The 13,621-nt window shown below is 35.2% G+C and overlaps 1 protein-coding gene across 3 annotated transcripts in view; it reads right to left on the bottom strand.

Moving 5' to 3' along the window:
- Positions 1-1,641: 1,641 nt before the first annotated feature.
- GXYLT1 (glucoside xylosyltransferase 1) overlaps positions 1,642-13,621 on the bottom strand; it is a 40,449-nt gene continuing 28,469 nt past the window's right edge. For all 3 annotated transcript variants that reach the window (XM_042017969.1, XM_042017967.1, XM_042017970.1), the window contains 5 exons: positions 13,259-13,384; positions 12,189-12,440; positions 6,053-6,176; positions 5,577-5,749; positions 1,642-3,513 (listed from right to left, as the gene is read on the bottom strand). In XM_042017969.1, coding sequence (XP_041873903.1) covers positions 3,352-3,513; positions 5,577-5,749; positions 6,053-6,176; positions 12,189-12,440; positions 13,259-13,384 — 837 coding nt within the window. In that variant the 3' untranslated portion in view covers positions 1,642-3,351. The remainder of the gene's footprint in view (positions 3,514-5,576; positions 5,750-6,052; positions 6,177-12,188; positions 12,441-13,258; positions 13,385-13,621) is intronic.

Raw genomic sequence — 13,621 nt, 5'->3', positions numbered from 1 at the left:
TCCAAGCAGACACAGACCATATCCCACCACTAGACTGTAGCTATTTCCTTTTCCGTGCTGTGTAGATGGGAAGTATAATTTGGGAGGAGGAAAAGAAAGGCAGCTGGTTTCTCAGTCATCCTGTTATGTAAAGTGTACACATGGAAGTGTGGAAAGACTGTATGGTTGGAGTATGTCTGGTATGGACAAGTATCTGGCACAAATTAAGAAATATGTTGACAGTTCAGTCTTCAAAACAGCATTTTGCCAGAGTTTACAACTTGATCAAATTTAGGTCAAAACCAGCACAAGACAACTCCATACTCTTTCAAAATATGTTTAAAATAAGAATAACGAAAAATATTTTTTCCCCCTCTAAACCTCTTTTCTTAGCCTTTCTAAACTTAAACCAAAAGCTTAGCAAAACCAATTCAACTGGCATTAAAGGTCACCTCAGTCTAAATTTCAGCAAAACTACAAATAACTGGACAGACATTTCCATAAGGCTTATACAGCCTTATTAACCAGCAGTGGCACAAGCACCATGCATAAGGATGTTTCAGTCCCATTAAGGGATAGCTTGCTTTTCATACTGTCTACAAAGAGTGACAGAAGTTCATCCAAACAAGGTAACATCATCTTCACAGAGATCTCTTTACCGTGAAGCTGTGATCCCTTTAAAAGAGACAGAATAATGGTACCGTGACATAGAGACAAATCAAGCACGAGGAAGACAGATTTATCTTCAGTTAACCTGAATGTACATTTCCTGATGCTTACATTTTTCTATCAAACTTTACACTTTATAATACCTTTATAATAAATAAATCATTAAAAATGGGATTCCTAGAGGTCTGTAATTTGTTAGGTCATATTTTTTTGGTTACTTACAATGTTTGTAGAAAAAGCAATGTATCTAAAACTAGACAGCAGTATATCCTTGTATATAATAAGGATTCCCAAGCTAGATGTAAGCTCCTACACTTCTAAGCATCTAACCTTACAAATCAGGTATTGAAATATTTGGGACCATAACTGGTTTCTATCACATTGCCTGAATTCCCAATCTTTTAAGTGTCTCCAAATGTTTCCCTTGTAAGCCAGATTTTGTTTTTTGTTTGTAAAGGTATGTTGTTTTTCTAAATTTAAAACAGGGATTAGAGAACTAAAAATGTATTTGAAACAGACAAATACTCTGGAGAATTACTTAATGGAAGCTACTTGCTTTTTTTAAAGTTTTTTAAAGTGTTCATGAGTGTTACCTGGAGGTACCTGAGGTGAGCAGTTTTCATTTATATTAAAAAAATTAATCAAAACCTGTGGCTTAAGGCCATATTCTGCTATTTGTAATATGCTAAGTAAACATTCCTAGACATAAGCACAAAGTAAGAATTTTTGTTCTACAATAAGCATCAATATTAATTCTTTTTGTTCTCCTCCCTCACAAAATTTGAAATTTAAGTGGAAAGACTGCTGCTAATGTCCACATTCCCCTTTTTTTTCTTAAACGGCCCATTAGGTTTTAAGAGTATCTTGACGTGTCTACAACATACTAAAAATAAATTCAAAACTGGAAGTTTCTGCAAAGACAAACACAAAAAACAGGTCAAAATATTTTTTTAAATACACACAGTACCAGTAAAAAGGAAAGCTGAAGACAAATTGATATAAAAATCAGTATTTATGTAAAAAAATAATGCACTGCATATTGTAAAATCAGTCAGTTACAGTATTCACCTTCACACAGATTTCTACATTTTCAGGCTTCAAAAGGTTACACAGCAAGGAAAAGAGACCTACATGAGAGGCAGACTGCTTCCTAGACTCCATCCCAAGAATGTATACCCTGAGCCCGCAGGGAAATTAGAAGCAGGATACAAACACTGCTGACAGTGGAGTGTGTTTTTGTACTGCTAAACCATTTATCCAGCTCACATGGATCTGGAAGTCAGAGCCAGTGTATCTCTGACAAGGAAACAGGCACAAAAATCAAGCTTCTAAAATGGGGTTGGGACGAAGGTGCAAGTCAGTGAGTGGATCCTCCATGTTCAACACACAGGAACTTTCCTGGAATCCAAAAGCTCACTTTACGAAGACTTCATCTCAGGTTATCCAAGTTCAAATATACTTTACAAATACATTTCATACCATGCAAGTTTAAATATTTTACTGTAACACTAGAATTCAGCCCTTTTCTTCATGTTTTCCTCTGGAGAAAAAGTTTGTATTACTTAAACAGAAGTTTTTCTTTTGTCACTAACATAATTGGAGAAAACCTAATCCTTACCTGTTGCAAATCACTATCACTATTGACAGTAATGCACTAATGTAGTTGAGGGTCTGCCCCAAAACTATTTTAAAGCCATTTATTAAAAAAAATATAACAGGATATATTCTCTAAGAAACCCATCTACTACACAGTCTGATGAGGCATCAGAACTCTTACTACAGCTCTTCACTTTTAGGTACTACATACGCTATAACAATAATCAAGTAATAATTCCTAGTATGGAAATACAACAGCAACAGCTTTCCACCACTGGGCTTTTTTTCTACTTCCAAAATGTCCTATAAAGCTGCAAAACCATGACATTTTTAAAAAGTATTGTGAGACAAGCAATTTCAAACTGGATTTTTACTTAAAAACCCCTCAGTTCTGCTCTACCTTTTGATACTAATGGCTCTACAATGTTGAAACAAACAATTTTTAACATAAAGTCTCTGTATTTACTAACAGAGAAAACTAGTATCACATACTAGTTATTAATTTCTCAGAAAATCGTATAGTGTGCAGTTTACATCTGAGATAAACAAAACACGATTGTCAAAACAGTACTTCAACATGTAAGAGATGAACATATAAAGGCACATACAGATTGTCAATGATTACAACACATTTCTTTGACAAGAGAGTATTTTCTGCACTTGTAAACAACTTTGTTTACATAAAGGCTCACACCTTTAAAGTGAGGTTAGTGCTGCTGACTCAGTTATTGCTACATTCACAGTTTAAGAGAATTTTAGACAATATATGAGGTACACTCCCAAACAGAGCCATCTTCATTTCTTCCTTGTTCATTTATCATTAGATAACTGAATTATGCAGACTAAAACTACTGGCCATAGAAGCCAGAAACACCCAAATCATCAGATGCGAGATAAACATTAGCACTGATTAAACTTCTAAAGACCAAAAAGTCACCTTTACAGAAAAAAGTTCCTGTTCTTCATTACATGAATATTTTCTTCATTTTTATGTATGCTAGTAAACTTTTTTCTGGGCACACTAAGAGCCCATTCAAGCTGTAATAGAATTCTTGCACCTTTTGACCAGTTCCGTTAATTCAATCTCCTTCAACTGGGAGTCAGAAATCACCTTCCCTTTGATCTTCTGGCATACAAGTCTCTTATGCTTTTTGTTAGCTGCTTTATGAATACTTTGTATACTCTTCCACAATATGTATGCGTGGTTTTCTGTAATTCCCGTTCTAGGGGCTGCAAAAGCGAATGAACCAGGTCATCTCCAAATGAATACTGTAAAGAGGTTAAGAAAATTTAAGGTTAATATGGAAGATTGTCATTACTCAGAGGTATTAGAGTTTTATAAAAATTATTTTTAGCATCGTATTTGCTGTCTATAAGCTTATTAAATGTTTTCAAGAACTGACAAGTGCTTCTGAATGCAGTAATTTAAAACACCTCTAAATTACAGAAATATACTCTCATGCTTTCAATAAACCTAACAAGAAAGATTTTTTTTTTAAATGTTAAGCAAATGAATGTATTCAGACAGGCAAGGAGGAAATTTTAAATTACCTTACCCAATTAAAAATTTACAAATCTAAAATGGTTTCTGGATTTTTTTGTTGCTGCTGTATGGTAACTTTCTCAAATGACATATAACCTTTAAGTAATACAATTCTTACCAAATTATAATGAAACAGCAGTATAAAAAGTGGTACTGAAGTTTCATTAAACTGAATGATGGTCAAACACATACTATGTTTAACATGGGCATGAAATAAAGTTGTCATTAAATCAACAGCACAATGTTTTTTATAAACATATGAGAAGTCAAAACAGTGTTTTGAAGTAATGTAATTTTGTTCATCTTATTACCATTGAATCAATAGTGGTTTACGTACTTTCTCTGGCATGTTCATATACAAAATGGGATCATAAATATAAGGAAATAATTTTTTCTTCTATTTTTGACAATGCTCAAAGGAAACAAAGAAATCATATTTTTATGGAAATACAATCACTTTCCCTGCAATGTATTCTCAGACCCCCAAAAGTACTTCTCTTCATTTTTATATCTATATGACAATGTGTAATAAAGCAACATTAAAATATACTATTGATTTTTGTAGGTTATACACACACAGTACCATGCTACATTAAAATGCATCAGTGCTAAATTTTACAGCTCTTCAGTGAGTACACTGATGTAATGATAAATAGTTTATTAGATGACTTATTTGCAGAATGAAATAACTCACTGTGCTTAGTATTTAAAGGAACAGCAATGTATTAATATACTGAATTTCTGGAAAAGGTCAAAATACAGTATGTAAAAAATTTTTTTACAATCTGAATCTAGACACAATTAAGTATTAAAATGTTGCAGAAAATACATACAAACTTCAGGAAGAAGGGATTTTTCCTGCACTTTAAAATCTCCGGAAGAATGAAGCTTCTGGTGATAGCTTGTTCAGCCTGGAGAAAAAGACTGTCCCTCTCTCCTCTGCACTGGTGTGGCCTCACCTTGAGTAATGTGCGCCGTTTTGGAAGCCACAATATAAGAAGGATATAAAGCTATTAGACAGTGTCCAAAGGAAGGAAGTGGTGAAGGGCCTTGAGGGGAAGCATTATGAGGAGCAGCTGAGGTCACTTGGTCTGTTGAGACTGGAGGAGACTGAGGGGAGACCTCATTGCAGTTACAACTTCCTCTTGAGGGGAAGAGGAGGGGCAGACACTGATCTCTGCTCTCTGGTGCCCAGAGACAGGCCCCAAGGGAATGGCCTGAAGCTGTGTCAGGGGAGGTTTAGGTTGGATATTAGGAAAAGGTTCTTCCCCCAGAGGGTGGTTGGGCACTGGAACAGGCTCCCCAGGGAAGTGGTCACAGCAGCAAGCCTGGCACAATGTTTGGACAATGCTCTCAAGCACATGGTGTGACTCTTGGGGATGGTCCTGTGCAGGGCCAGGTATTTGGATTTCAATCATCCTTGTAGGCCCTTCCTATTCAGATATTCTAAGATCTCCAAATGCTTATGGAAACAGTTTACTGGGTGATTTATTAAATAAACAAGAATAAAGCCTTTTAAATAAACACTGACAACTGCAGGCACTGTTTTAGAATCCTAACCTAGACATAGCCTACACTCTGTTTCAGAAGATGCTCCTCAAAACAGGAATATACTGGAACTCCATCCAAACAATAAAGAAGAAACTGGTGAAACACCTGACACTACTTAAAAGAGAAAAAAATTACTTTGTTGCAATCAAGATGAATATCAGCTTACCCACAAAACACATGTACCACTATAGATAAACATACATAAAAGAATAACTAGTACAATGCAAAAAACACTTACATTTTTTATTGCTTCATAGACAGCCCTAAAAGTCGGCTGTTTATCATCGTGGTAAACACCTCTGTTTCCATGAAGAATAAATATACCTTCCTCTTCAGCTGTCCTACAATTGCTTCCATAGATGCAGTGGTCAGGCCGGTAATTCCATTGGCAAGGAAAGACATAAAGACTTTCTGTGCAGAAAAATGAAAGCTCTGGGTTAAGTAGCAAAATTGTTTCAGAAAATAAACCAATCTTCTCTTTATTTATTTATTTAGGACTGCTTTATAAATTTCTGTACAGTTGTTTTGAAGTCTCACAGTGAACTACACTCTAGCAAGCTCCATCACTGTCTCTCAATTGCTTTCAAAGAATTAAAGAATAATCCCACGACTGCTTTTGCCCAAAAGCCTGCTAATAGAATATTTTCCTGGGTTTTTGAACACCATGGAAAAGATAACTTTACAGAGTGAGACTTAAAATCAATACGGATTTACCTGGATTGTGAAAAAACATAATGTTCAATAGATCCTGATCACCCCATGTTATGTTCAACTTGTATTTCTTCAGTAATGGCATAAGAATTTCTCCCCATTGTAACCGGACTGGTGTCATGTCATTCTATTTAACAAAACAAAGCAAAACAACACACATTCAGCACAGTTATACCTATAGGGAAGGAAATGCCTTACAGAATCGCAGTAACTTGCACTTCAAAGTTACAAATCTCAAATGTATAGATGACTCCTTCCTTTTAAACCAGCAAGTCTATCTAAGGAAAACAGTTATGGACACTTCCAGTATGTTTTATTTCTCAGTTATTAACTTACCAGGAAAATTTCCCTCTAACATCTTAAACCAAGAATTCTAAGAAATAGCAAGGAGTTTTTTTATACAGCAGTAGGATCTAACACCAAAACTGCATTTAAGTCATGCAGCAAGTAGATGGGAAGTATTTAAATATCCACACTTTATGCAATTTCTCTCTTTATCACTGAGTGATAATATACACAAGTTCTAATGCTAACTGGAAAAATTCAAACCAGTTCAATATAAAATTAATTCTTAAATAGTTCCAAACACATACAGATAATAAATACTGGCTACAAAGCAGTGTACAAAAATACAGAAATCCTTCAAAGGTTTTCAGAAGCATTTTCATCAAGTTGAACTTATTTTTTTTAGTTACTGAACTTGAATTTCCACATCAATGGGACAACTTTTCACTAGCAAAAGTCAGAAAGAACCAAAACAACAGCTGTTACTGAATTCCCAAACTCTTGATTTAGCAGAATCACTTCAAAAGAAAAGTTCTTCTAAGGTTCTGGTTGAGGAGCTGCTACTTGGAGTAAATTGGCCTACACTGAATACCATGTTACCAAAGGGATTAAAATCTGCAGTTTAAATGGTTGCATATTCTACAGCTAATCTCTTACCTTTACTTAAGCTCAACTAGAACAGGAAAGGAACAAGGCTGCTCACTTTGTACCCTGTACTTCACAGTTTTGAGAGTAAGGATGGAATAACAGTAAGTCCCACAGAGAGATAATTTCTGAACAAGTACAAGCATTGTACCCTTGCTTCTTTTTAACCAAGTTGCCAAAAAGAAATTTTTATTAGAACTCCAGTATAGTTTGGGATTTGCATACAGGAATATCATGTTAAGAGACAGATTACCAGGAGCAAAATACTCAGTTTGAGATTTACAGTATCAAAGAATTCCTTCTCTGAGCTTTACACTGACAAAGTGCACAAATCAGCAGTTCAGTTTTTACTCTTTCCTCAAATCATTTCAGCCATCAAATATGAAGAGCTTTCAGAACTGAAGACTAAACCGAGAAATACTACAAGATTTCAGACAAGAATTAATACAAAAAAAGATCTACAGCTTATATTATGTAAGAAGCCAAACAGAATATTACAGTTCCTTCTCTCCTAAAAAATTTATGACTATGACTGCCTGCAAGTATTCGATGAGCACTGGCATAAGAAATGCACAAGAAAATTGTTCTCTAGTAAGAATTATCATTGGACTCAATATAATGTGATTAAATGAAATAAAACACAGGCTTTAACACTAAGCTAAAACCTTCCAAAAAAAAGCAAATAAATCAGACTGACTCACAGTCGGTAAGGATTACTCCCTCACCTGAACTTTGCAATTCACAGAATATTGACCTAAGGTTTAGACAAAATGCTAAGAATTAAAAACAGAATTAAATTATCTCATTTCATACCAGGATAATAATGGTAAGAGAATATACAGTAGCAAATAAAGTTTTAGAGCAACCCACAGAAATAGAAGTTTAAATTGTTAAGTCATTATTTAACAGAATTTTCTTTTCACTTGTACAGTTTTAATAGCAGAGAAATCCAGAGGATATCCCAAGAAAATGCAAAGCAGGTAACAACATAAATCATATAGCCAGATGTCTAGAAGCACTACTACTTGGCAAATAGTGCTGTCAGATTTAAGAACTGGAAATTGTAATATTTCCATAGCCTTTGCATAAATAGGAAAGAGCTATATATTAATAAAATAGCAGTGATATATAATGACACCAATGTAGGAGCAAGAGAAACTACTTGAATAATTCCTTGTTTTCCTTCTTCCAAATATTCTATGTAACTTGCAGTGAGGTGAAACAGCCTGAGAAGTACAATGGTGATAGAACTGCTTTTCAGAATTTACTCAAGTAAAAAAAACTCCAAGAAAAAACTCTACAATAATTTTAGAATTTCCAGAATATAAGCCTTCTCTCCAGTATTCCACAACATGCAAAGAATGTTAGAGATTTGAGAAAAAAACCCCAAATGATAATAGGCATTTCCGTGATGCCATCAAACTGATACAGACAGGCTCTTAAGAACTCTCAAAATTCTAGTTTACTTGAGCAGAAGAAAATGTGTAAGAACAAAATATATGCAGGGACATCAAAGTATTTTCTGACACTTTGGGTTGGTTTTTTGTTTGTTTAGCTTGGTCATTACTCATTTCTGTACCAGAAAACTTCTGCCTGGCCAAGACTGAAGTCAGACTTAAAAAAGCTATCACATTTAGCCTCGTATTACCTTTTTCTAAATTCTAGGAAGAAAATATTAAAGCTGAGGAAAAGTTCTCAAATCACACAGCAATATCTAAACTAGTTGCAGTTGTGTCGCACAAACAGCTGACCAACTTAAATTTCCTTAATGCCAAGGGAGAGCCAGCCCTCTTCTTTCTGGTTACATGATTCTGCCCTGTTCTTGCACCAGCAGTGTAGTGCTAACACTTACTGCATGCTTTTGTAAGCTGATGTACTTCAATAACCCAGCAGAAGGATTTCTTTTTTCTACTGTTAGCAAGTTGAATTGAATCACATAAAGCACCAAACACCAAAGGCTACGACCAAGTAAATAAGAAAAGCAGGGAAAAGCAGCTGGTAAGAGACAGCAACCTTCCTTTTAGAAGCAATCTGGTTTTGTGCAGGCTCACCATGTTTCTTGAAACTACAGCCCTAAGCAACACTGAATGGTAGAAAAAGGTTATAATGGTTTAGGTCATAGAAGCTCTCTGAACTTTGGGGTTTTTTTCTAAAGCATACCCATGAACCTCTATTTTGCACACTCTATTTGAAGTTAATTTGTTTGGGGCTTGTTTGATTTTCTAAGAGCTTGTTCCCTTCCTTGACTGCATCTCAGGCATCACAACTAACCTTCTTAATAAATGTGATAGAAGTCATTCCTCTCTATTCACATTGTCTCATTGGTCTTTTTGTTAAAAAGCACCGTACCTGTAGCAATTGCTATATTTCTTCCAGTTTTAAAAAAAAATCTACATCTATATGTATACAAATACAAAAGAAGTCACCTACTATTACATCTTCCATATCCTAAACAGTCTTGAATGCTTTACATTCCCGTTTTCTAAGTGCTGCTTAGCAGAGACAACATGTAGGCACTAACCATCAGAAGCTTCATTATGAATTCTAGTCTCATGTCCAGTTATGCAGTGTAATGACCACACTGTATTCAGTAACACATCTGTGCATGCACATGTATCTGTATACCAGCATACACATGTGGTATACATGTATTTGTGCATGTATTTGTGCTGTACATATACACAGAGACTTACAACACACAAGACAAATAAGACAGGACCCGGAGTAACAACATCCATTACGCAACACCAACAGCCAAGGAGCTAGGATGCTTGTCTGAAATGGCCTGACCTGACAGTCCTGAGAAGATTGAGACTCAAATAAGTAAATGGATAAAGGATGACTTAATCCTGGAGCAGTACATGGAACTATAGGTTATTGCTACCCAGATGAACATTGTAACCATTGGCTAAAGTCTCTGGTTCTGCTTTTTTTAATCTATCTTCTGGATAATCCTGACACAAATCAATGTGACAACAGAAGAAAGATGCTTAAAGGCCTCAAGCAGCTCAGCTTGTAATTTGGGCTACAACAGACAAAGAACCCAGAGTTTTAAACCCATAGCACTGGAGGAACATCCTGATCCAAAACTTTCACTTCAGATAAATGCTCTAGCACTACAGTATCTTGCAAAAAGGTCTACAGGCATCTTTAAAAAGATACAAAAATTCCCAGAACTTATATACTCCTTGAAGAATTTGCTGAGCCTCCCGAAAGAATATAAACAAATTCACATCTTCCTATAAAACAGTGAAGCATTTTCTAATTCTACTATATTTCACTGGAATACTTAATGGGACACAAGATGGAACTGTTACGTCTAAGGTCCAAAAGCATCTGCAGTGTCACTGGCAAGGGGTACTAGGATAGTCCCTACCCCTGAGTTTGGTTTACCTCTTTTCCAAAGGTGTGAGAATAGTAGCTCCTTTGCTATCACTCACAAGCAAAGTCATACACTCTCAGGCCCACTGTGTAAAGACTCAGCTACACTAAATCCTTTTCCAAGTTTTGCTTTTATGTCTGCAATTTTTTTCTTATTAACCAATTCTCTTTATAATAAGACATTCAAGGAACCTGAAGATGAGAACAAAGTCTCTGCAAGTTTCCATGAACAGTTTTTGTAATAAAGCTTGTGCATCTGAGGGCACTGGGATGCTCTGCAAGCTTGTTGGGACCACACTCCAGGTACTAAGGGAGAATAAACTAAATGGCTCCCCCGCTCAGTGCTGTCTTAGCCCAGATCTCACAGAATCACAGAAAAAAATATCCTAGCCCTCTAGAATCAAGGGAAAGGGCAGTGTTGCATTTTGAATTTCAAAATAATCATGAATTATTTCACCTAATTAAATCTTATATTTTAAGTATATGTATACACACTTAAATTTAAAGAAAACACCAGTTTTAGGTGTTAAGGAGAAAGGACTTCATGTTGTCCTCTAGAAAACTACAGTTCATTTTATTGACAATTTTAGTATCCTACATAATCTGTATACTTTTGAAAATTTTAACTCCAATTTTACCAAAAATGCATAAAGTTTCCAATGAATTTATAACCTAAGTTGTACTGAGAAGTCAAACCACAATTCTGGCATAGTATGAATGAAAGACCAACTTTATCTTAGTGTTTACCACACTCAACATAAATCACTATACAGAAATGCACTGTCAGAGGATAAGATATATGCGTGTTCAATCCCATGTTTTTCTCATTATACTTTTCAGTATTTTCATTTCTCCATATGCTATAATCAGTAAAACAAACAATTTAAGTAGACAATGCAAGATTTCATTGATGATATATATAACAGTGATAGAGACGTTTTCTTGGAGAAACTACAGCCATATATACTACAGCTACTATAACTTTCTACTTTACAACTGAGACAATCCATTCTCCAGTTCTCTTAAATTCTCTGAATTTCCTTAAAGAAAAATACAGAGCAAGAATGCTAGGACGAAGGCTGTTTATTAAACTGGAAATGGGGGAGAATTAATGTCTACTGCAAGTATTGCTCCTCTCATGGATGCATCTTCCAAAAGTTTTTGGCTGCATGATTATTTTTCCCTAATCAAACTTCTCTTAAACAGAGATGTACTTTTCCCTCAAGCATAATCACATAGCACTGCTATTGTACTTGTGTTTCAAGTACATAAGAAAAAACTTCAAGTCTCAGAAGCAATGACCATTTCTACTGCTGTGTGCATTGCTTCGATGCACAAAGGAAAAAACTAGGACTTCAAAGCAAATAAAAAGATACTTAGGGTGATAATCACCTGGCTACAATGTAAAAGAGCAAAATTTGGAAACCTTCGTTTTCAAGAACTTACTAAATGTTTTAGCACCACCTCCTGGTCATACAACTACACACATTTTACAAGTTTACAATAATAGGTTTCTGGGATGCCTGTAGTGAAGAAATAATGTAGGCATGCCTGTTAGCAAATGTAATTTACAGCAAATTGTATCAAGTCACAAGATCTCTCAGAACTAAGAAAAATTAAAACAATCAAGCACACTTGAAGTTCAAGAATTCCAACTCTTACAGTGAATGTCATTTAAAAAATAGATACTATTTTAAACACAGTATACTTTGAGAGCGTTATTACAATTACAGAAAAAACATTTTGAAAAATACACATGAATATGAAACAGTAATAGAATTAAAAAGACGGAAATGCACAGAAAATGCAATAGAGGCAATACATGTACCTTGAAATATTTTCTTCTGATACGTGTCATATTCATCAGCATGACTCCAGAATTAATTCCAGTTACTCCATAATAGGGATGTCTAGCAAAACGATTATACCACCCAATACGAGGTTCTTCATGTTCCGGTGCCATTGCAGCAATTTGTGTGGAGTTGAACTTTCCCAGAAAAGACCAAATATCATCAACAGGCCTCAAAAACAGGATGTCAGTATCAACATACAGTAGTGAATCCACATTTTTGAGGATTAACTGTGAGGGAAAGAAATTTAAAACCAGAATTTTAAGTTTTATTGAACTTCTCTTCATAAAATACAATAAAGTTTAACAAATTTTTGTCATATGCAAATAAATTCACTTCAGGCTGACAGTTCGCAGCCAATAAATTTGTCATCATTCCTTTTTCTCACATTTTAAAGAATTTTTGTAGAGGGAACTAAATTTTATATAGAACAGCAATGCAAAGGCACTCATTCCACACTTTATGTATCAGGGCTCCTTAGGAGTAAGTAGAGACCAGGTGTAATGTTACTCCAACAGGAGCTCCTGTCTTGCTCTTGTTCCCTTGCTTCCCCATGCAGCTAATCAGACAAGTGTCAAGAGCCCCAAAAGAGACAGTATTTGGGACACAGCTGCCACAGCTCTAATTCACCAAGCCTGAAGTATGTTTTCTGAAGTGTCTTAGATGAGCAGATGCACAAAACACTGGCAACAATAGCCCATTTCTTGTTTCCTTTTCTCTAACACTTCTCAGACCCATGCATGCAAGCTTTCAAACTGAATGAGGAGATGAGGTGTGATAAATCCACGTTATCTCTGAGAAGATGACATGACCTATTACCTCTTTCTGAGGATATTGTGCCATAATGCATCAAGTGAGAAAAGAACTTCTATACCATAGGGTATAACAGCAGAACATTAAACTCAGAGGGCTTTTTAGGATGTCATAAAAGTAACTTTCAGGAGTAGTAGTAGTACTTCATTTAAAATCAAACAAAAATCAGAGTAACAAGGACAGTTTGATGCTTCATAAACAGACTTCTAGATTGTCTTATTACAAAGTAACTTACTGGCAAAAATAGCCTTTGTGAAGCACATGGTTTAAACAATTTCTTCCATTCTGCTGCACTCTCAGATGGAAATGTTATTGGATATAACGTGTAATTAACTTTTCCTTCATATGGGAATTCATCAAGCTATGTGAAAATAAGAAATCACAAAAATTACTTCAATTCTATTACAAAAAATAAATCAATTTCACCATTCAAATTGATACTTGCACACAAGTGCAATGCCTCTTTGCCATAACAGAAATACAAGAATTTGTCAACTAATCAAAAGACTTGAACAAAAAGTGGCACCTGCAGGCTACTATGAAGAAAACACATCATGTCAGATCACATGCAAAAGGAAGAGAAAGTAAAATAAATTAG

The sequence above is a fragment of the Corvus kubaryi genome, unplaced genomic scaffold (genome assembly GCF_017639235.1).
Source record: "Corvus kubaryi isolate FWS band 111438036 unplaced genomic scaffold, C.kubaryi_AGA036_p1.0 137, whole genome shotgun sequence".
NCBI lineage: Eukaryota > Metazoa > Chordata > Aves > Passeriformes > Corvidae > Corvus > Corvus kubaryi.
The sequence above is the reverse complement of the archived record's forward strand: the minus strand, read 5'-3'. Positions and strand labels throughout refer to the sequence as shown.